Here is a 23,612-nt window from a genome sequence, read left to right on the forward strand (position 1 = left end):
GTTAAACCAATCATGCATTCTTGGCTTTAAAAAGGAAAGAGAGGGACTTCCCTAGCAGTCCAGTGGTTAAGGCTCCAAGCTTCCACTGCAGGGGGCATAGATTCCATTCCCAGTTGGGGGACTAAGATCCTGTTTGCTGTGCCGCTAAAAAAAAAAAGAGATTGTACAGTCTGAAGGTGACAGAGTAAAGATGCTATTTCCTTCTCTCAGAAATCACCCAAGCAAAAGTGAAAACAAGAAACAGAAATGTAAATACCATATGAATTAGCTGGATAGGCTGAAAAAAAGCAGTGGAACCACTGCATGGTACAACTCACTTTGGAAATTATTGGGTAGCATTTACTAAAGTTGAACATTTACATTCTCTGTGATTTGACAATTTCACTTCAAGAGATCTGTACATCTAGAAAGATCTACCAAAAAACTTGCACAAGAATATTCATAGAATGTTTTTTCATAGTATCCAAAACTTGGAAACAAGCCAAATGTCCATCAACAAGCGTGAATAAATAGTTTTCCCATGCAATGAGATTGATATAAAGGAAAGCAAAATCCTGATAGATGCAAAGATACGGGTAAATCTCACAGATGTAATCCTGAAAGAAGTCAGACACTAGAGTACATTTTGTATGATTTTATTCTGCACAGTTTCAACAATAGGCTGCATAGATTCTGCACAGGTTTCAACAATCTATGCTGATAGAAATCAGAATCGTGATTACCTTTTGAGGGAGATACTGATTGGGAAAGGGCATGATGGAACTTTCTGGGACAATGGGAAAGTTCTATCTGGGTGGTAGTTATCTGGGTACACACACAAACAGACAAATATGTAAAAATTTATTGAACCCTCAATACTTGTGCATTTATTTGTATGTAAAATGTATGAATTATATGTAAGTTAAGAGGGAGCTAGGGTAGTTCACTGGTGGCTGGTGGACTAGTGGTTAGGATTCTGGGCTTTCACTGCTGTGGCCTGGGTTCAATCCCTGGTCAGGAGATCCTGAAAGCAATGCAGTCCAGCCAAACAAACAAGAAAAACAGGATGTGCTTCTTTCCGGTAGTGGTTTAACATTAAAAGACACCTAAAAATTTAATTCACCACATAAACAGAATAAAGCAGAATAAACAGTCCTTGTCAGTTTAGTTCAGTGACTCAGTCATGTCTGACTCTTTGCAACCCAATGGACTGCAGCACGCCAGGCTTCCCTGTCCATCACCAACTCCTGGAGCTTGCTCAAACTCATGTCCATCGAGTTGGTGATGCCATCCAACCATCTCATCCTTTGTCGTCCCTTCTCCTTCCACCTTCAATCTTTCCCATCATCAGGGTCTTTTCCATTGAGTCGGTTCTTCACATCAGGTGGCCAAAATATTGGAGTTTCAGCTTCAGCATCAGTCCTTCCAATGAATATTCAGGACTGATTTCCTTTAGGATGGACTGGTTGGATCTCCTTGTAATCCAAGGGACTCTCAAGAGTCTTTTCCAACACCACAGTTCAAAAGCATCAATTCTTTGCCGCTCAGCTTTCTTTATAGTCCAACTTTCACATCCATACCTGACTACTGGAAAAACCATAGCTTTGACTAGACCTTTGTTGGCAAGGTAATGTCCCTGTTTTTCAGTATGCTGTCTAGGTTGGTCATAGCTTTTCTTCCAAGGAGAAAGCGTCTTTTAATTTCATGGCTGCAGTGACCATCTGCAGTGATTTGGAGCCCCCCAAAATAAAGTCTGTCACTGTTTTCCCATCTATTTGCCATGAAGTGATGGGACCGGATGCCATAATCTTCGTTTTCTGAATGTTGAGTTGTAAGCCAGCTTTTTCAGTCTCTCACTTTCATCAAGAGGCTCTTTAGTTCTTCTTCACTTTCTGCCATAAGGGTGGTGTCATCTGCATATCTGAAGTTATTGATATTTCTCCCAGCAATCTTGAGTCCAACTGGTGCCTGGCATTTTGCATTATGTGCTCTGCATATAAGTTAAATAAGCAGGGTGACAATATACAAGCCTTGACATACTCCTTTCCCTATTTGGAACCAGTCTGTTGTTCCACATCTGGTTCTAACTGTTGCTTCTTGACCTGCATACAGATTTCTCAGGAGGCAGGTAAGGTGGTCTCGTATTCCCATCTCTTTGAGAATTTTCCACAGTTTGTTGTGATACACACAGTCAAAGGCTGTGGTGTAGTCAATAATGCAGAAGTAGGTGTTTTTCTGGAACTCTTGTTTTTTCAATGATCCAACGGATGTTGGCAATTTGATCTCTGGTTCTTCTGCCTTTTCTAAATCCAGCTTGAACATCTGGAAGTTCATGGTTCATGTATTGTTGAAGCCTGGCTTGGAGAATTTTGAGCAAAATAGTCCTTGGAGTAGATGCAAAAAAATTTTATCATTTAACCTCCACTCATGATCAAAACTGCTAGCAAACTAGGAATAGAAGGGAATTTGACTGGATAAAGGTGAACTATCAAAACTTGACAGTAATTCTCAATGGTGGAAACTTAGAAGCAGTTCTTTCAAAATCAGAATCCAGTCAACGGTACCAGTGAGCAGCATTTCCATATGTCATTGTCTGTGAATTCCGGCTGGTACAAATCAGAAGTTGAACATGAAGAAAGAGGTCCTATCCTCTTATTTCTGGCTTTTAGACGGAAGTGGTATCTTTGGGCTTAGAGGGCTTTACAACTTTCATATATGTTACAAATATTTTTAAGTATGCAGTATCACATATCAGTTTTAAAACTGTATTTTGGTTAGACATTTGAAGACACAGGCCAGAAAATATGGTAAAAGCTACACCTCTTAAGTTCTTTTATTTTTAAGATGAAAATATCTGAAAGGTAATAGAGATGTTTGCACCGCAGCAAATGACTTGTCCAAAGTGAGCTGATGTACATCTAGATCCTGACGGAACCTCACAAAATACAGCTCTTTACCCTAGGAAGAATGGAAGAATAGACTAGGATTAGGACAGCAGTCGGGGACAGTGAAGCTCACGAGATTGGGCTCTTCCTTCTCCAGGATTCTCAGGAGCTCTGCCCTTGTTGTCTCTGGGTTTTTGGCTAGGGAACCTAGGCTAGGGATTTGGGTTAAAGAGATTTTGTAGTCAATGAAGCCGCCACTGTGAAGACAGTGGGCGGGAGAAGCTCCTTCCCGGCCCCAGGATCTACCCGTTCACCCACCGCCCGTTTTAGGACCGGGCCGTGAGACACGTCTCCTCCTCTTCGCTTCCGTCCCACACGCAGCCAAGTCCGACTCTTCGAAATCAGAGCTGGAGGTCTCCGCCAGGGGGCCACGCCTGGCATCTAGTCTGCAGACTATGATTCCGGGGGTGGGGGAGCGGGGGGTGAAGATGGAGGGAAGGTGTTGATTTACGGGGATAGCTAGCACTTCCCTGCGTGGGTGCCCACAGCCCTCTGATCTCTGGCTAGGTTTGGGATTTTCTTCCCAACAACAGGCCCTTGCTCACTGCACTGCCTCCACGGTCAACGCGCCAGCTTGGAGCTCTCCAGCTGTCGCCCAGACCCCTCTCCGGTGCCCCTGAGCCTATGCGCCCCTTACCCGGCCCCTGCACCTGGGGCAACCTCCCAGAGCAACTTAGGCACCCCCTTTCTCCTCCCTTCGGGGCCCAGTCGCCCCCTCCCGCCCCTCGGCCCCGGCCCAGGCTCGTGGCCACCGACTGCGAGCACGGTCGCTCTGCTCACCCTCTAGCGCGCGGAGCCGCGTCTGGGTAAGAGCGCCCCCTCCCGGCTCCCCGTAGCTGGTCCAGAGCGGTTCCCTGGCGCCGCCCTGACCCCTTCCAGGGATCCCTCTTTTTCCCACCAGGGTGGTCACTCACACCTCTAGCTGAAGTGGCGCCCGCAGCTTTGTGAGCTCCCTTGACACCGTCCTCTGGGACCCTCCCGCATCCTGGCCGCTCTTACTCATTGCTTCCGGGTCTTTGGGGCAGGAGAAAATCTTACCGGGCGCTCCTGCTCCTAGTCGCCCCCCAGGGTGCGTGTGTGTCGCTGTGGAACCCGTCTCACTTTCTCAAATGCAAGACCCCTCGCGGCTGACACCTCCTCCGCTCCGGTTCTTTATGCTCCACCTGATCGGATTTACTTTTCTGGCCAGGCTACAGAAGTTACTGGATCCCCACCCCTACCCCAACCCCACCTGAGCTCGCTGCGGGGTCGGGCCTCAAAGAAGCCCTGGTGACTCAGGCCTGTGGAACAGCTTTCCTTTCTTGGCCCAAATGGAAAGGCTTAGAACTTCTTTCCAGCATGTTAATTCTCCCCAGGCTTGCATTATAAAGTGATTTAAGCCTAAACGGATGACTTTGTCTACATTTAAAGTAATTTCAAGAATTACGTTTTTCTTTCCTCTCTGCAAGGTTCCTCACTTTCCCTTTACCTGCATACTCCATCCCATTTGCCTGACTCTAGAGTTGGCCATCCCATTCTATTTTTTATTCTTTTTTAAAAGTGTCTGGTTTTACTGGCATGCGTTTTAAATTTGTGTGAAAAGAATTCTATTATTTCTCGTTCAGCTATTTTTCACTCAATGCTGGGATTTCAAGATCAATCTGTATAACTTCCACCCCTTCTAACTGCTGCCTCATCTCCACAGTGCTCCATTCTCAGACATATCCCTTCAACATATTCCCCCACCTGTAGTGCTTCTCAAACTTCTCCCAGTGTATCCTCTGGGAGTTTTGTTAAAAATGCAGGCTCTGATTCATGACTCCTGGGGTGAGGCCTGGAACTCTACATGTGTAGCCAGTTTCCAGGTGATGCTGATACTGTTGGCTTTGGGACCACACTTTGAGGAGCAAGACCATCTTGGGCCTTTGGGAGAATTTTTCTTGGGTTGCTGTGTGTCACATAGCATTTTGGGTCACAGGCTATGTGTTAATCTAATTTGATAGGTATTGCCCATTTGGTCTCTGGTCTGCCTGTGCCACCCTACCTCACACCAGCAATACAGGAGGGTAGAAGATATTTGTTTACATGGTGAAGGGAAGAAGGCTTTCTCCTTGCTCCTGCCAAAATCCTGTTCCTCAGTGTGTCTGGTTTGGGCCAAAACCTCCTCTCTCAATTAGAATGGTTCCAAGGCTCCAGAGTGATATCCCTGGCCAACAATGCACAGCCAAGTTAGCGAGGGGCCCAAGATTGGCATCCAGGCTTCATCTCTGACAGGAGCTTAACCAATGGGCACTGAGAAGCCCTGGGGTCTTTAGTGAGGTTGTATTTCCTCCATTGGTTTCTCTTTAGTAGCCTATCAGGCTGGACTAGGACTCAAACAACCTGACCTTACCATAGGCAAGTAGCTATCCTGTGCCTGACTTCTCATCTCTAAAATGGAATAGTAATAACAGCATAGCTACAGTTTGTGGTGTGAGGAGTCAGTCCAGGAATTTTGCCCACATACCAGATGCCCCATGGGTGCCCCAGGACAGGTATGCTTGCCTTTATTTTAACCAACAGAAAAATTAAGTTCAAGAAGGGTTAGCAATTTTTGCCAAAGCTGTGGGACTGGAAAGTGCAGTGCTGGGATTCGAGCCCAGCTTGAGCTAATACACCAGAGCCCATGCTAGCTATGACGCTTTGCCACTTCCATGGCCTGCCTTGCCCTTGCTACCAGGCCATATTTCAGGGAGAACAGGAAGGAAAAAGGAAGGAAGGACTGTGTCTTGGGTTTCAGGAGCTGATGCTGAAGGCATCTGATCAGTGGCACACAGGGTTATGAAACTCCACAGCGAATGGGTTTTAGCAAAAATGAACATGGGTTCTAGGGGCTGGTTCACAGGGCTTGAGTATTTAGGTGGCCAGAGAGGAGGCTTTTAGTTGAGGGATACAGGAGTGAGGGTTTTAGGGTGATGTATGTAGTGGGATCAAGTCTGGCTAGGAATTGGAGAGGGTCAGGGACTAAGTGGAGGCCTGGAGTGGGGTGAGGGTCAGGTGGGTGGGTCTTACCTATCATGTGTCTTACTTGTAGTGACTAATCACTCACTGTTTTGTCTGGAGGGTTAGCTGAGATGTGAAAAGCCAGCATCCTGGGCATCGAGGGATGCCACCTTCCAAGGCTCTCCTGGTGTTGTAAACAGCTTGTTGGGTTGGTTTTAGAAACCCCTGGGCTATGTTTTCCGCACTCACATGGCTGTGCAAGCCGTCTCCCGGCACCAAGCCCCACCGAGCATTTCACAGTCAGAAGAGTTCAACACCTGCATATTTTGAGATTTCATGGCATACGACCTTTTACCTCTTGTTCACACTCATCCATCCTCTGTTTACCATTGTAGGGTCCAAACTGTATCCAGGACAGAACATTTCTCTGAAGGCCTAGAGAAGCTTTCTGCTCTTTAGAGTTCCATACAATAGCTTACAATTTTCTGGTCTTTACAAAGTACTTCACACACAGATATTATTGCCTTTGACTCACAGCAACTCCATGACAGGACCCACTTCATACCAAGGCTCAAAAGAATTAATTGGCCAAGGTCACACACTGCATAGGTGGGTGAAATGGGATTTCTTGTTTGTTTTTCCATAGCAAACCTCAGGAGTCTTAAAGAGTAAGCTCTCCCTGGGAAACTCACTGTGTTGGTTGGCTCATTTCCCAGACTTGGGGATGTGGACGAGGCAGGAGGTAGGAAGTCTAGGGAGCGGGGAATGCTTGGGCAGAAACATCTGGAAGGTGAAAGCTGAGGTCTCATGAGGATTCTGGCTAGCCCTCTCTCAGCTACATTTCTGTCATTGAGCCCTTTCTAGAGCCTGGGCAAGTGAAAAGAGGCGGTTGGTGGGGGAAATGGTAAATACAGGTAGAAGTTGCTATGAGTCTAATGCTGAGACAGTTGAGCAGCTGCAAGAAAAAGATACTGCCAGCTGCTAAAGGGGCCCCAGTAGCATCAGCACATGCACGTGGAAACTCTTGATGGCTTGGCCACACTCTGCTCCTGGTTGAGCCTTCTGCCCTAACATCTCTTCCCAAAATTTCTGGCCTTCCACACCAAGTACCTGCAGCATCAGCTTGAGGGAGGTGCCCAGAGGTCAGGCCAGTCTATATCCTGCCAGTTCCAGCAATATCACCCATGTCCCGCCCAGTCCCAGCTAGAGACTGTAGGTTGGGGGGCTGCTGACACAGAAAGGCCCTGGTCCCACTGCCCTCCCTTTCCCCTGGGCCTCAGGCCCTAGGCCAGGGCTCAACAGACACAAGCAGCGGGATGGGGTTGCCCTTCTATTGGTCTAAGTCCTGAGCGTTGCCTGGGTGAGACATGGAGGTGAGGAGGCCCACGAGGCTCAGTAGTGTGGAAAACAGCAGCAGGAAGGAGGCGGTGAAGAGCAGCGCAGGGAGGGCACTGAGCAGCAGCAGCAGGACAGCCGGCAGCAGATGGCGCCACACCGCAGCCGCCACGGGCCACAGGGAGCTCAGGAGGTGGGAGCCGGTGGTGAAGAGCGCGTGACACAGCATCAGGGCCAGCAGCAGGTAGAGGACCCCCTCCAGACCCCACAGCACACGCTGCAGTGGCTGCCGCCAGCCAGATGTAGTCCACCACTGGGTCCAGCTCGGGGGCACGTGACACATGCACCAGCGCACCCAGCCCTCCCGAGAGACCCAGGCTGACCAGGGCACCGCACGCTGCGGCCCCTCACCGGCCCCGATGGCATCTGTCTCCATTCGTAGCTGCTGCATCGTGGTTGGTGCACCTAGGGAGAGGGCCAGGCCAGCTGCAGGAGCAGCCCTGGAGATGCCTGGGACCTCAGGGCAGGTGTGGGTGCAGAGGGATCAGGAGGGACCAAACCAGCATGGGTGTGGTGGGGCTTTGAACTGGGGCCTGGGTCTTACCTCTGGGCAGAGCCACCTAAGTCATGTTGCTTCCTGCCGCACCCAGGACAGCCTGGCAGCCAGAGTTGAGCCCCCACTCTCAGTGCCCCCACCCTCCCCAGAGGAGCCCTATTATGACCTGGATCAGGGTGGGGGCCAGCCAAGAGAGGGACCATTGCTGGGTGTGAGGTTTACCTGAGCCTCTCTCGTGGACCCTTCAGGCTTTAGGGGAGCCTGGTGAGCCCACAGATGTAGTCTGTCACGTTTTCTTGTGGAAAGCCCTCTTTGGAGCCCTCCCTTCCCTGCTGGCCTGTATCCAGCCCTGCTTCACTCTTTTAATTCTTTCAAGAGAAGTTCTCTAGAATCACAGAGGAGGCCAGAATAGCCTCCCCCAACCTACAGGTTCTGAGATGGCTCCATACCCTGCACTGGGCTCCCTGTCCCTTATCTCACATTTTACTGATGCCCTCAGACTCAGACTTAGGTATCCACTGTCCACATTGTGAGGCCAGAGGTCCCCCAAGATGCAGGCTGGGGGATAAAGGAGTATCCTCCCACCTTCCCAACCTAGGGTGGAGGAAAGGAAGCCTGAGGAAACAGCATGGCCAGTGTATTTCCGGAGGACACTCAAGTCCAAGGATGAAGGCAAAAAGCAAGGGCAAGCAGGGTCAAGGGCACACCGCGGGCTCCCAGGAGCAACCCCGCGCCCAGGCACAGCAGCAACAGAGCCTCCTGGAGGCTGAGTCGTCCTGCGACTGCCACCGCGGGTGGAGCCTCCTGCTGTTCCGGACCCTCGCCGGCCCCCTGACTCTGGCCTCTTGTGAGATGTGTGTGCTGTGACCAGGTGGGACCTGCAGGCCTGTGGAGAGAAAGGGCGGCAGCTGGGTTTGGGGAGGCTGATGGTTTGCTCACCTGCCCAACCTGTAGGCTGCAGTCCACTTACCGGTGGAGCATGTCGAAGGCCAGGAAGCTGACCAGTAGCAGCAGCAGCAGCAAGGCTGGGCCAGTTGTGGAAAAGATGGCCCGAATTGTCAGCCCCAGTGCCCCCAGTCCAAGGACACTATCCAGGACCTGGGCCCTGCTAGGGCCCCAGGGGGACACACACGGACCCACTGGACTAGCTGATCCCTCCCCTGCACCCATGCCCCTGGGAGGGCCTGGGGTAGGAGAAACAGCAGCTTCGGGCCTGGGTAAGCAGAGGTGGGTCATGGAGGAAGGTGGAGGTTACAGGAAGGACTAGTGCTGGGCGAGAGGAGGAGTGGGAGCGTGGGAGGGGGTGGTGGCAGACCTCAAGGGTAGGCTCAGGCAGTGGGGAGTTGGACTGTTTAGGAATCTCCCCCTCCTCACACGCCCACTCACCAAACCCTCCTCACCTCCTCCCACTTTGGTCAGTCATTCTGGTTGGTTGGGCAGCTGGAGCATTGTGACCTATTGCCAGGTGGGGTCCTGGGGTAAGCGGGGTGGGGTGGGGTAGGGTCAGGGTTGCTAATGCTGGCCCTGGCCTCATAATTAGCTGGTGGTGTAGCCAGAAGGAGGTCTGACATTTAAGAGCTAAGACTCATCCTCTTATCTTTGCTAATTCTCCACCCAAGGGGTCTGTGGGGATCTGAGTTGCCAGGAGGCATTGTAACCCCATCACCACCTGGGCAGCTGACCAAGAAAGGAAGAGCCACTTTCTTTATCTCACAGGTTCCCAGGACTAGGTGTCCAGGGGCAAGTCGCTCAACCTGTCTGTCCCCAGTTTTTTCCCTTGAGAGCAAGGTGATGCCTGTGGGCATTCATGTGGGGGATTATTCAGAATTTCAATCCTGGAATGCACAGATAGACTCTGCCAGGAAGCAACCTGAGGCTTTCTGGAATGGGGTAACCACATGACCTGCTAAATGGGGGTGGGGCGGGAGGGGCTGTTTAGGTGTTAGAAGCAATGTGGTTTGTGGGAGGTGTTCTGGATACTGGCATTCCAGAAATGGCACAGAGAATGTGACTGTGAGAGGGCTACAACATAGTAACCCCAAAATTGGAGGTTAAGGTTACCCTCCAAGAATGAAATTAAGAAGAATGAACATGTATAAAGGGACTGATCTGGAAAAGAAACCTGTCTCTAACTGGTAATCTGTAAATGGTTACAGAGGTTCCAACACATTTCAGTTTAGTGACTTGAGAGGCAAGAGTGAAAATGGGTCATAATCAAGAGAACTTAATCCTTGTTCTCATATCATATTTTGAAGGTAAACTGATGGAGGTAGGGGTAGAGGGACAGTGGCCATACAGCCCCTAGGAGAGGAGGAGACACAGCAAGCGTCTCGCTGCATATCTGTCTCCAGGGGACTCTGTTCAAAGATTCAAGCCTAGTGACCTTGACATATTTGGTGATGGTGGGCTCAACAATGATACAGCCAATGCCACCACCCCTGGGACCTTTCATTGGTTGCGTTTTTCTGAGTCAGCCCCAAACAATAAAGCAATGCCCACAAAATTTTGAAGAAAATTATTTACAACTTAGTAGATTTGGAGAAGGCAATGGCACCCCACTCCAGAACTCTTGCCTGGAAAATCCCATGGACGGAGGAGCCTGGTAGGCTGCAGTCCATGGGGTCGCTAAGAGTTGGACACAACTGAGCGACTTCACTTTCACTTTTCCTTCATTTGGAGAAGGAAGTGGCAACCCACTCCAGTGTTCTTGCCTGGAGAATCCCAGGGATGGGGGAGCCTGGTGGGCTGCCATCTATGGGGTCACACAGAGTTGGGCACGACTGAAGCGACTTAGCAGCAGCAGCAGCGGTAGCATATATCTGTCTACATGATTATTAAGTATGAGGGTAAAGACATTTTTGGGCTTCCCTGGTGGCTTATAGGGTAAAAGCATCTGTCTACAATGCAGGAGACCTGGGTTCGATCCCTGGGTTGGGAAGATCCCCTGGAGAAGGAAATGATAACCCACTCCAGTACTCTTGCCTGGAAAATCCCATGGACTGAGAAGCCTGGTAGGCTACAGTCCATGGGGTCGCAAAGAGTCGGACACCACTGAGTGACTTCACTTCACTTCACTTCAAAGACATTTTAAGCCAAACAAGTTCTCAAAAACTTGACCTTGCATACACTCTTTCTTAGAAAGCTACTGGAGGATGTGCTTCAGAAAAATAATGAACTAAACTAGGAAAGAAGTGAGGCTAAACACAGGAAAGGGATGATGAGAAAGACCTGGGATGTCAGCAACGTTTCCAGATAAAGAAAGCAAGTAACCCCAGCCTAGAATCAAAAGATAGATACTCCAGGAGGGATGTCTCTAGAAGAAAATAAAACTGATTATCTGCTGTTTTTAGACATATGCAAAATATTTAGTTCATTTGGAAGCTTTGGGATTGAATTAACTAGTGTATTAAAAACCAAGCAAATGATAAAATAATTGCTAAATCCAGGGAATACAAAAAATTGAACAATAATCATGATCATAATATAAGAACTGAATATTGACTCTAGTGATTCAGCTCTTTTGGGAGGATGGCAGGGGGAAATGCATATGTATATTTTGGTGTATGTTGAGGGGAGGGCTGGTAGGAAAGCTAAATCTTTAATTCCATAGCAGGAAATCTACAGATAAAATCTAAACATAAAAGTCCAAAAAATATACCCCAATACAAAATGAAAAGTTTAAAGTTTAGGTGGAAAAAATTCAAGAAATAGCAATAGAAAGATAAAAGTAAATACAAGGAGAAATAAAAAACACTAAAAGTAGTTAACCTGGTAATAGGGAAGCATAGAGAAGAATCGTCTCATACAAATCTAAATGTGATGTACCTTTAAAATCATACTCTGTAGTATTTTGATTAAAATGATTTCTTTTTTTTAATAGCAAATCAATATTAGTGTCCTATGGTGGAGATCAGGAATATACTCTCCCAGGATGAATGAAATACTGATTTTCTAAAGTAATGTGGATATACTCTTGTGGCTTGAGATAAAATTTCCAGTAACAGTATCAAACACCATCAAACTCAGAAAGCTGTCTTATGCATTTTAGATGGAGTTGCTCTAGACCGCCATCTAGTGCTTCTCAGCTCACATGTATCTCCTGGGGTTGAATCCTCTGGGGATTTTTAAAAATGCAGCTCCTTGGACACACTTTGAGGAACAAGGCTCTAGAAGACATTGATGTACAGAAGAGAGATAGCTGGGGGAGGAAGTGGTGAGGGGAGAGAGGCATGTAGGAAGATGCATCTTGGTCCCGGTGGAGTCCCCATCCGCGCTCACCTGCATCGCAGGGAGAGCATGTAGTGGGGAGTGAGAGCCAGGAACAGATTAGGAAGCACAGAGAGGCAGCAGATTAGGCTACTTCTCAGTTTGTGTAACCAGAGACATAGCCTCTTCTCTTCTCTTGATACTGTTTTATTCTATCTATGTATGTGGGAGCAAGAGGACTGTATTAAGCTGTTTCCCTACCTTTAGTTCATCCAGTTAATTAGGGGCCCCCAGGAACCACATATAATCTCACTTCATCACAGCAACCCCAAAAGGAAGACATTATTGTTCCCATTTTACAGATGAGAAAACAGAAACTCAGAGATAAAATTACTGTCTAAGGATACCCAAACAAAATGAACAGCAGACGTGGCATGTGATATTAAGCTTGTGTGGCACCAAAGTCATCTATCATCTCTGCTTCCAGCCACCTGATCACACTAGGGAGTGTCCAGGAGAGTCCTGTAGGGAAATTAAAATGGAGGAAGTCTTGTTCAGGCTTCAGAAGCAGGAGAGCAGGCCTCTGACCTGCTTCTGACCTGCCTGGACACTGCTCAGATTCTGTGCCTACCCACAAGCACAGCAAGTCAGGCAGTACTTTAGATAAGAGAGGGAATGGTACTTCTTGAGCTCCTGGAGGTCTGGCCAACCATGCCTGAGGTTTAACAAAAATTTTATGGGCTTTCCTGGCAGCTCAGATGGTAAAGACTCTGCCTGCAATGTGGGAGACCTGGGTTCAATTCCTGGGTTGGGAAGATCCCCTGGAGAAGGGAATGGCTACCCACTCCAGTATTCTGGCCTAGAGAATGCCATGAACAGAGGAGCCTGGCAGGCTATAGTCCATGGGCTCTCGAAGAGTCGGATACAACTGAGCGACTTTCACTTTCACTATGACTCACAAGATAAAACAAGCAGCATTGCAAAAACGTTAAAGTAAAACCAGAGCTGCATTTTTGCATGAACTGATATTAGTTTGCAGCCTGGGATTATAAGTGGGAACCGCCCAAACAGCAATTTGAAGTCTTACCCCAGACTTTTTCCTAACTGGGACTCCAGGTTGCTTTTACTTGGGACTTCTCAGTTCGCTGCTTAAATCTATATGTTGGTCATCGGCCCAATTTGCTGATGTATGTGATGTTTCTCTTCTCTATGGTTTCTATTTCTCTTTTCTTTTAATCATTGTACTTTGAAATTAAGTTAAATACTCCTCTATTAAATCGGAGAAGGCAATGGTAACCCACTCCAGTACTCTTGCCTGGCGAATCCCATGGAGGGAGGAGCCTGGTAGGCTGCAGTCCATGGGGTCGCTAGGAGTCGGATATAAATGAGCGACTTCACTTTCATGCATTGGAGAAGGAAATGGCAACCCACTCCAGTGTTCTTGCCTGGAGACTCCCAGGGATGGGGGAGCCTGGTGGGCTGCCGTCTCTGGGGTTGCACAGAGTCAGACACGACTGAAACGACTTAGCAGCAGTAGCAGCAGCAACCTTTCAAAACTAACACAGAAGTCAAACTTTGGGCAAAATATAAATTGGTGCTGTGAGCAGTATTTGTGAAACAAAATACCACTCTTTAAGAAGAAAGAGGTTAAGATTAATGAAGTTTTCATTCCATGATGGGAAGATTTGCCTTACTGCTTATTAGCAGTAATAAGGGGGCATATACACTGGATTGTGTGAGAATGGGACTCCAAATTAAATCAGGCCAAATCTTTTGAAGTTATTGAATGTTTGTGCCAATTTGGCTTGTGCCAATTGAGAAAGGACAAGCATGGACCTCACTGGGTCAGAGAGGCTGAATCCTCCTCTCTGCTTACCATAAGGTACAGGAAACCAAATTAAAACTGGTTGAAAAGAAGTCACAATTAAAGAATTATGTGATTTGCAAGGACGATTATCCATGTTACAAAGTCAAAGCTACATTTTAGCTGACCAAGTCTCCACTTTCCAGTTGGTAGCTGAAAAAGTCACTAAAGTTTGCACAAGCTCAATATTGAAAGAGGTGCAGCAAAGTTAACAAAAAGAGAGTTCATTTGATAATAGCTAATGCAGGGGTAGACTGGGACCCCAACACTTGGGATTGGAGATTAACCCCTCCAAATTTCAGGGACCAGCCCAGACTATAAAGTTTTGGGAAATACAATGGGCTAAATAATATATAGAGATTTTACATAAGGCTAAACAAAAGACAGTGGAATTTAAAACTCTCTAGACAAAAAGGGGAGAGGGCAATGGCACCCCACTCCAGTACTCTTGCCTGGAGAATCCCATGGACGGAGGAGCCTGGTGGGCTGCCGTCTCAGGGGTCGCACAGAGTCGGACACGACTAAAGCGATTTAGCAGCAGCAGCAGCAGCAGACAGAAAGGGAGGCTCAAAATTTATAGGGCTATTTGGCTTCTGGCAACATCATATTCCACAGTTGGGCCAGATATTGAGTCCATTTTACAAAGTAACTTGATGTGAATAGACTTTTAAGTAAAGAAAATGTAAATGAGATAAGAGCTTTTAGATGAACTCTATTAAGAATAATTATGCTTTAGGAATGTCTACCCAGAATAGTTTCTCCAGGTTTTGATAACTTGAATTCTAGGGCTGTGCTAAATTAAGTTAAATGATAGAAGTTTGAATAATTAGGCCATTTCCAAATGAAATAATATGCTGAAACAGTAATTACTAAACACTAGCTTTCTTTTTTGGAGAAGGCAATGGCACCCCACTCCAGTACCATGGACGGAGGAGCCTGGTAGGCTGCAGTCCATGGGGTCGCTAAGAGTCGGACACGACTGAGCGACTTCACTTTCTCTTTTCACTTTCATGCATTGGAGAAGGAAATGGCAACCCACTCCAGTGTTCTTGCCTGGAGACTCCCAGGGATGGGGGAGCCTGGTGGGCTGCCGTCTCTGGGGTTGCACAGAGTCGGACACGACTGAAACGACTTAGCATAGCATAGCATAGCATAGCTTTCTTTTTTACAGAGAAGTGAAGGGTTTAGAAGTATTAATGAATATGTTTGGTACCATCCTCAGATGTTCTCTAAGAAAAACAAAAATTTTTAGAAATTATCACTGGTATTTATGTTCACCAATCTACCATTGCTAATATAAAGGACAGTTCATGGTTGCTTAAGGAAAGTGGGATAAGTTATGAGGAATGGAATTGCATTTTGTGAAAGGAAAAATAAATAGGTCTGACTTTCAGGTGTCTGTTTTTAAATGGGAGACTAAAGTGTTTACTATAGAAAGTGATAAGGATTTGTGGAAAGTGGAAACCAAGAAAAGAATCTTACGTATGGTACAAGTTTTCTTGGGACGTTGAACTGTCTTTTGATGACAGATTTTAAGTTTCTTTACCTCTTAAGAGATTTGTTCTGTATTTGCTTTTGAAATCTTTTATTGTTACTTCGACTGAGTGAATAACTATTGTTTCATAGATCTATGATCTTATCTGACTGAGTGTTCTAAACTCTTTGGTATTTTTGACAGAACTTCCTAAGATCAAATTCTAATGAAGTTCTTTTGACTTCTAGCTAACTTTGAGGGTGCTTCAGAAGGCCCCTGAGGCATTCCAAAGAAAGCTATTAAACTAATTAGGTTCATTATATTATAGGTACATGAGGAGTGCTGTCAATTAAGTGCTGTCAAAAATCTTCTTGGGTTATTTTGTATGGTAAATCTTACTAATACAGATATTCTAGAAATTATACAGAATTCAAAAAGATCTGATATGTCCTGGTGAAATATTATCAGTCATAATTTTAGTTACTATCTTAAAGTGTTATGTGTCACAGCAGTAACCAAGTTACTTTGCCAATTGAATTGTAATCAGATTTTAAACCTGTCTTTTTTAAGCCTTTTTGTGATTAGAGAGAACTATGGTTTCATTCTGATGTCTTTGCAAAAATACTACCTCTTCAAGATTTACAGAAAGGACTTTCTAAGATTAAACTAAAATTAACTAGATAAACAAAAATTGTTATTAACAGTAAGTTTGTATCAGACTGGAATTGGTTTTCTCTCTATGTTAAGAGAAAAAAGTTTTCTTGGACTGTGGCTTTTGATAACATTATGTGAATTTCTTTGCCCTTAAGTGATTTATATTTGTTTTTAAAATATTTTGTTACTTGGCAAAGTAAATATTATTTCACAATAATCTATGAAGATTGTGACACACACAGATAAGGCTCATTCTGCTTCTACAAAAACAAATTTACCCCTCATTGTCAGACTTTTGCTATCCTGATGTCCTTAGAACATGGCAACAGTCTACTCCTAAATCAAGGAATTTAAAATGGGTAAACAATAGCTATGAATCAAACAGTTGTAGCTATGGAAATCCAAGATAGCCTCTTGGTTTTTTCCGATTCCCTGACAAAACTCATTTTTTATTTGATGGGATAAAGCTTCCCCTGGCTACAGGGTTAATACCCTCTTTCTCTCTCACACACACACAAATTTTATGTTACACTGAATATTAAATTCTAGTTTTATTATCAGATACTCCATGAGCTACGATAAAGGGACATAAAATTACATGTATATATCAATGAACTATACGCTAATTGAAGCTTATAGCAAAAACAGCAAGACAAAAGAGTGCCTTTGGGCTTCTGAAGTAGGAAATTTCCAGAGGCTGGGAGAAATAACACTACCTTTGAAAAACAGTTATTGACCTGTTATTGGGCTTTGATTGATATGGAATAATTGACTATGAATCATATTGTAATATTAAGACCTCAAGTGCCAGTCATGTTATAGGTACAAAGTTCACCCAAGACCCACAGGATTAGGCAAGCTCAGGAATCCAGCATAATGAAATGGAAATGGTATATTCAGGACCAAGCCAAACCTGGGCCACATGAAGTTGCTGCCTTAAATGAAAAGATTTCTGAAGTTCCTACTAAAGATTTCCAAAAATTCCTATTAAAAGCTATAGTTAGGCCTGAGATAACTGAGTTGCCTGTAAAATGGAGAAAGCCCTTGGACTCTTCACTAGTGGCTCAGCAGAAAAGAATCTGCCTGCAATGCAGGAGGTGCAGGTTCAGTATCTGGGTGGGGAAGATCCCCTGGAGAAGGAAATGGCAACCCACTCCAGTATTCTTGTCTGGGAAATCCCACGGACAGAGGAGCCTGGCTGGCTACAGTCTATGGTGTCGCAAAAGAGTCAGACATGACTTAGCAACTAAACGATAACACAAACTTTTGACTCTTTAACTGCACTAGAAAAACAGCATGCATGTTTCACTGATGGATCAGCCAAATACATAGGATCCATTCACTATTGGAAAGTGGTGGCACATAATCCCGTCACTACTAAATCACTGACAACTACGAAGGTAAAGGTAGCCAATTTGCTGAGTTATATGTGGTTTATCAGGTATTAAAGCAAGGGAATGAGTGCTATATGTCCACAGATTCTTGGTCAATCAATGGATTGGCCACTTGGCTTTCCCTATAGGTAAAAACTGGGGCTTCCTAGATGGTAAAGAACCCCACTGCCCATGCAGGAGAAGTAAGAGACGTGGGTTCAATCCCTGGGTTGGGAAGATCCCCTGGAGGAGGGCTCAGCAACGAACTCCAGTATTCTTGTCTGAAGAATCCCATGGACAGAGGAGCCCAGTGGGCTACAGTACATGGGGTCACAAAGAGTTAGACACAACTGAAGCAACTTAGCACACATGCACGAGGGTAAGGAATAGCTGGCAAATCCACTCCAAAGAGCTATGGGGAAAGGAATTATGGTTTGACATTTGGGAAATTGTTCAAACTACTAATGTTTCAGTCTTTCATGTAGATGCTCACAGTGTCCAAATTCTACGGAACGATGGTATAACTATTACAGAGGAACAAACCCGAATCCAAGCAGTAGAAGTTGATCCAGATTCCAGTGACTTAAAAGGTTTGACTTTGTGGGCACACCAGAAAATGTGGCCATCTGGGAGAAAAAGCAACATACAGGTGGGCTCAGGATACAGGTACTTCCTTAACTATGGATCTCATTAACTCTGTTATTTCACAATGTCCAGTTTGTCAACATATCAAGCATAGACACTTGACACAGTTTGTCGAAGGACAATTGGCACTTGACAAGAAGCCTGGGCAAATATGGAAAATTGATTATATTGGCCCATTAATTCGAGATAAAGGATGCCAATATGCGTGTACTGCTGTGGACACCTATTCTGGATGTTTAGTCGTCATTCCCTTCAGCAAAGCCAATCAGACTAATACTATTAAAACATTGGAGATAATTTATATTATGGTATTCTACTTCAAATTTAGAGTGACAATGGGTCATATTTTAAAGGTAAATTAATACAAGAGCTTTCACAGGAACATAACATATAATGGATCTTTCATATTACTTATTATCCTCAAGCAGCTGGTTTGATTTAAAGAATGAATGGTTTGGTTAAACAGCAATTAATTAAACTTGGAGAGGGCTATTATAAATATTGGAGGACTAGCTTGAATATTTCCCTCAATATTTTAAATAATAAACATCCAGGAGAATCAGAAACTCCTTTGATGAGAATCACTATTCCACGTTACAGATGTATAAAATAGACTTCCATCCAAAAAAAACTGAGTATTGGGAAATTGGCCCAGGAGTATTAGTTCCTTTCTGAGCTACTCCTGAGGTGCCAGACTGGGTTTATACTCTATATCTGAACACAGACTTACTAAAAGATTAATATGCGTTATTTCAACTGGCATTGGAATTAAAAGGCCTCCTGGACACTTTGGATTAATCATAGAACACTCCAGGTTAGCGTTAAAAGGGATCTGCGTCCGTGGGGGAATGATAGACTCAGACTACCAAGAAGAAATCCAAGTAATCTACAAAAAGGGGAAAGGATGATCTATTTATTAATCTACATGATCAAATTGCCCAGTTGCTGATTCTTCCATGTGTAATTGTTGTTGTTTCATCGCTAAGTTGTGTCTGACTCTTTGGGGACCTCATGGACTGTAGCCCGCCAGGCTCCTCCGTCCATGGGATTTCCCAGGCGAGAATAATGCAGTGGGTTGCCATTTCCTCCTCCAGGGGATCCTCGGGACTCAGCGATCGAACTGCATCTCCTGTATTTCAGGTGGATTCTTTACTGATGGGCCACCAGGGAAGACCTTTCATGTGTAATTGGCAAAGTACAAAAAGGAGAACCTCCCACTTTATTAACAGTTAGAAGTGATGGAGAGTTTAGACCCACAAATGAAATAAATGCAATTGGAGCTAAAGTCTTGGTGAAGCAGCCTAGAGGTCCTCCCACACCTGCTGATGTGATTGCACAGAGGAAGGGTCATTCTATATTAGTGATGATCCCCAAACAGGAAAGATGGAAATATGTGCCATTAACCCACTGTTATTCTCATGAATAGATTATTCTTAGAAGCCTGACTGTAATGTGGATTGTCATTCACTCCTCAATCTTCAAGGATATGTTACAATTAAAAGAAAAATATGAAGAAATCGACTGGGGAATCTTCAGTTGGAGAAACCTAAGCCAGACCTGAACTCAGGATAACTTTGCCTGCCCAGTAAATAAGGCCTGTTCTTTCTTAACTTTGCCTCTCTATGGACAAGATTTATCTGTCTGCTAGATTACACAGCACTGGTAAAGAAATAGCTCAAGCCTTGAACACAAGCATTATGTGCCAATTTCATGTGTTACTTTAATAGTCACAACCACTTACCGATAAGTTGTGACAAGGCTGACAAGGGACTGCTATGTGGACCAACTTCTCGAATTTGGGGAACCCTGCTTATTGAAGAACTTCATCAGCTATTGTGAATGGACTGTTTTCCCTAAAACCTACAATATGTTTTTTGAAAGAGCCCCTCAATTAGCATGTACTGTGACTGATTATGTAAAAACACTACCTCTGTGTATCAGTTAGGAACCCCTTTCTCTGGATTCCTAACACATGTTGATGATTTATACTGGAAGGGGACTACCTATTATTCCCCCCTCCATGAAAACTCAGGTGTTATTGACTCTAATGCTATTTCCTACTTTGTCTGTTTCTAATACTAGCTTCTCCTTAGAACCCCTGCTTAAAATTTTGCAAGGAACCAAAGTATTACAAAATTTCATAGAAAAAATGTAATTGTACCTTGATAGAAGGTGTCACTTGGTGCAAAAGTAATTGCAATTTTACATTGTTGAAATTTGCTGTTTGATATTGGAATACATTCTTAATTAAATGTGGTTATGTTTTACATCATTTTAATGTGCATTCCCCACTTTATATTTTTTTGCTAATGACTTACTGCTGCTGCTGCTGCTGCTGCTAAGTCGCTTCAGTTGTGTCTGACTCTGTGCGACCCCATAGACAGCAGCCCACCAGGCTCCCCAATCCCTGGGAGTCTCCAGGCAAGAACACTGGAGTGGGTTGCCATTTCCTTCTCCAATGCATGAAAGTGAAAAGTGAAAGTGAATTAGTGACCCCATGGACTGCAGGCTCCTCCGCCCATTATTTTATATTTATTTTAGACTATGGAAATGATGTTAGACAAAAAGCAAATTCAAGTGATTTTCTTATTTGAGTTCAAAATGGGTTGTAAAGCAGCAGAGACAACTTGCAACATCAACAGTGCATTTGGCCCAGGAACTAACAAACATACAGTGCAGAGGTGGTTCAAGAAGTTTTGCAAAGGAGACGAGATCCTTGAAGATGAGGAGTGTAGTGGCCAGCCATTGGAAACTGACAACAACCAAGTTAGAGCAATCATCAAAGCTGATCCTCTTACAACTACAGAAGTTGCCAAAGAACTCAACGACAAACATTCTAAGGTCATTTGGCATTTGAAACAAGTTGAAAAGGTGAAAAAGTTCCATAAGTGGGTGCCTCATGAGCTGACCGAAAATTTTTTAAAAATGTCATTTTGAAGTGTTGTTTTTTTTTATTCTATGCAACAATAATGAACCATTTCTCAATCAAATTGTGACATGTGATGAAAAGTGGATTCTATACAACAACTGGCAATGACCAACTCAGTGGCTGGACCGAGAAGAAGCTTCAAAGCACTTCCCAAAGCCAAAGTGTCACCAAAAAAAGGTCATGGTCACTGTTCGGTGGTCTGCTGCCCATCTGATCCACTACAGTTTTCTGAATCCTGGCAAAACCAATAGATCGGAGAAGTACGCTCAGCAAATTGATGAGTTGCACCAAAAACATTGCAATGCCTGAAGCTAGCATTGGTCAACAGAAAGGGTCCAATTCTTATCCACAACAGAGCCTGACCACATGTTGCACAACCAATGCTCCAAAAGTTGAATGAATTGGGCTACAAAGTTTTGCCTTATTCACCATGTTCACCTACATCTCACCAACTGACTACTACTTCTTCAAGCATTTCAACAACCTTTTGCAGGAAAAACCCTTCCACAACCAGCAGGATGCAGAAAATGCTTTTCAAGAGTTCATCAAATCCTGAAGCATGGATTTTTATGCTACAGGGATAAACAAACATTTCTCATTGGCAAACATGTGTTGATTGTAATGGTTCCTATTTTGATTATTAAAAATGTGTTTGAGCCTAGTTATAATGCATTTGAAATTCATGGTCTGAAACTGCAATTAGTTTTGCACCAAGCTAAGTATTACTGCCGATAAGTTAACAGATATAGGAGTTAATGTACAAAAATATATTTCTCATTCATGGTGGGACTTTTTCTTTACTACATTCTCTACTGCTCAGAAATGGTTTTCTGCAGTTTAACTTCTTGCTTGTATCTTTGTTTCTTTTGACCCTTTGGAATTGTTATTTGACCTATAGAATTAGCAAGACTGTTTGTGTTATATTTCTATGCTCTTCAGCCTAAACAATCCTAAGGACAACTGTTAGGGAAATTAAAATGGAGGAAGTCTTGTTCAGGATTCAGAAGCAGGAGAGCAGGCCTCTGACCTGCTTCTAACCTGCCTGGACACTGCCAGGATTCTGTGCTACCCCGTGACTAGCCCGCAACCGACAGCTAGTCAGGCAGTACATTAGATAAGAAAAGGAACGGGTCTTGGAATTTCTGAGAGCTGGAGGCCTGGCTAAGTGCACCTAGGGTTTAACAAAATCCCAGGACTCACAAGATAAATGGCTTGGTAAAAATGTTAAAGTAAAACCAGAACTGCATTTTTGTGCGCCAACACAGTTTGCAGCCCAGGATTATAAGTGGGAACCACCGAAACTGCAATTTTAAGTCTCACTCATGGAGTGGACCCACTGCCCAGACCTTTTCCCAGATGGGACTCCAGACTGCTGTTTACATGTGAAGGATGGAGGTTACTTTTGTCAGAATGGTCAGGGAAGAGAGTGACATTGAAAAGCCATCTGGGGGCTTCTCTGGTGGCTCAGTGGTGAAGAATTTGCCTGCTAATGCAGGAGACTGGGATTTGATCCCTGGTCTTGGAAGATTCCACATGCTAGGAGCAGCTAAACTTGTGCACCACAGCTACTGGGAGCCGTGGAGCAGAAACTACTGAGCCCCGAGTGCCTAGAGTCTGTGCTCTGCAATAAGAGAAGCCACCAAAGTGAGAAGTCCCAGCATTGCAATGAAAAGTAGCCCCCTTCTGCTGCAACTAGAGAAAGCCCTTGTGCAGCAATAAAGACTCAGAGCAACCAAAAATAAAAAGAAAAGCCATCTGAATGTTGGGTGAAGGATGCAAACGTGGTGATCCAGTGCAAAGGCCCTGAAGCTGGATGGGTCTTGTGCCTTCCACAAACAGCTAGGATGCCTGTGTGGCTGCAGAGATATGAGCTGGGGGAAAACACAGGGAAATGAGCTGAGAATGGTGTGGTTGGGGAAGAACCCTTTCAGGAACCGCTGGAAGGTGAGCTCACTAGGATTTGGCTGCTGTGTGGGGAAGGGCTTGGAGGCTGTGGGAGCCTTAGGAGGCTGACCTGCCCTCCCAGTTTCGGCCTCGACCCCCTCGCACCCCTCTGTGAAACTTGGATGAGGGTGGAGCAGAGCCGGGAAGGGGCCAGATTGGGCTTTGGCCAGAGGTGGAGAAGGCCTCAAGACCTGCACAGACCTGCTTCTAGCTCCACCGGAGTCTCTCCTGGCCTCCCACCTCTGCGAGGCCTGGGGCTGCAGTACTGTCTTTCTGCCGCTGACTTGGCCAGGGCATTTTGGGGCCCTCAGGTTTGGCACGCCTTCCTTGAGTTTTACTAAATCTTCCTCTGGTGCCTGGTACTCAGCAGTGGCATCCAGGCCGGGTGCTCTAAGGCGGGAGCAGGACCCATGGGGGCCCTGTCCCCGTTGCTCCCTTTCGGAAGTTCTCTACCCAGAGTGCATAGGGTGGACCACAAACCTCCAGGAGCTCCGGGACTTGTATCTATGAGACTGGGGGTTGTTACTGAGGGTGGGTCTCAGTTCCGGGAGCGCATATTTCTTTGGAGAGATCTGGCGAGATGGGTGCTGACACGCCGATGAGGTAATTCAAATTGTTCATATGGGTAGTGATCTTGCAGAAAACATTTGCTCAAGCCCCTCCCCACAACATCCCCCCACCCCCCATATCCTACCACTCTCTAGAGTTTTCCCGGTCACCTCTGGGCACTGCATCTTACTTGGGGAT

General features: G+C 45.3%; 2 protein-coding genes and 1 long non-coding RNA gene across 4 annotated transcripts; all 3 read right to left on the bottom strand.

Annotated features, from left to right (window-relative positions):
• Positions 1-619: 619 nt before the first annotated feature.
• LOC139186519 (uncharacterized) lies at positions 620-4,100 on the bottom strand. The gene is made up of 2 exons (XR_011570104.1): positions 3,705-4,100; positions 620-2,937 (listed from the first exon to the last, which is right to left on the bottom strand). It is a non-coding gene; the product is annotated as an uncharacterized lncRNA (long non-coding RNA).
• A 65-nt stretch (positions 4,101-4,165) lies between these two features.
• On the bottom strand, positions 4,166-8,304 carry TMEM239 (transmembrane protein 239). Of its 2 annotated transcripts, none has more exons than XM_019972670.2 (2): positions 7,840-8,304; positions 4,166-7,750 (listed from the first exon to the last, which is right to left on the bottom strand). In XM_019972670.2, the coding sequence occupies exons 1-2, from the start codon at positions 7,977-7,979 to the stop codon at positions 7,216-7,218; spliced, it is 675 nt and encodes a 224-aa protein (XP_019828229.1). In that variant the 5' UTR covers positions 7,980-8,304; the 3' UTR covers positions 4,166-7,215. The 2 variants fall into 2 exon arrangements, with proteins under 2 accessions (XP_019828229.1, XP_070657310.1); XM_070801209.1 differs by having other exon boundaries at positions 4,166-7,685; positions 7,825-7,911.
• Positions 8,305-8,398: 94 nt separating this feature from the next.
• Positions 8,399-9,197, bottom strand: C13H20orf141 (chromosome 13 C20orf141 homolog). Its single transcript, XM_019972672.2, has 2 exons — positions 8,747-9,197; positions 8,399-8,662 (listed from the first exon to the last, which is right to left on the bottom strand). The coding sequence occupies exons 1-2, from the start codon at positions 9,010-9,012 to the stop codon at positions 8,431-8,433; spliced, it is 498 nt and encodes a 165-aa protein (XP_019828231.2). The 5' UTR covers positions 9,013-9,197; the 3' UTR covers positions 8,399-8,430.
• Positions 9,198-23,612: the final 14,415 nt, after the last annotated feature.

The sequence above is a fragment of the Bos indicus genome, chromosome 13 (assembly GCF_029378745.1).
Source record: "Bos indicus isolate NIAB-ARS_2022 breed Sahiwal x Tharparkar chromosome 13, NIAB-ARS_B.indTharparkar_mat_pri_1.0, whole genome shotgun sequence".
Classification (NCBI taxonomy): Eukaryota; Metazoa; Chordata; class Mammalia; order Artiodactyla; family Bovidae; genus Bos; species Bos indicus.

What these genes read in the sequence shown, in the direction of transcription:
- C13H20orf141 (XM_019972672.2), bottom strand. Translation starts at nt 9,012, where the DNA reads ATGACCCACCTCTGCTTACCCAGGCCCGAAGCTGCTGTTTCTCCTACC. An exon ending in GCCTTCGACATGCTCCACCG is followed by an intron (nt 8,663 to 8,746) that starts GTAAGTGGACTG and finishes TTCTCTCCACAG; the next exon opens with GCCTGCAGGTCCCACCTGGT.
- TMEM239 (XM_019972670.2), bottom strand. Translation starts at nt 7,979, where the DNA reads ATGGTCCCTCTCTTGGCTGGCCCCCACCCTGATCCAGGTCATAATAGG. An exon ending in AGGAAGCAACATGACTTAGG is followed by an intron (nt 7,751 to 7,839) that starts TGGCTCTGCCCA and finishes CCTCTGCACCCA; the next exon opens with CACCTGCCCTGAGGTCCCAG.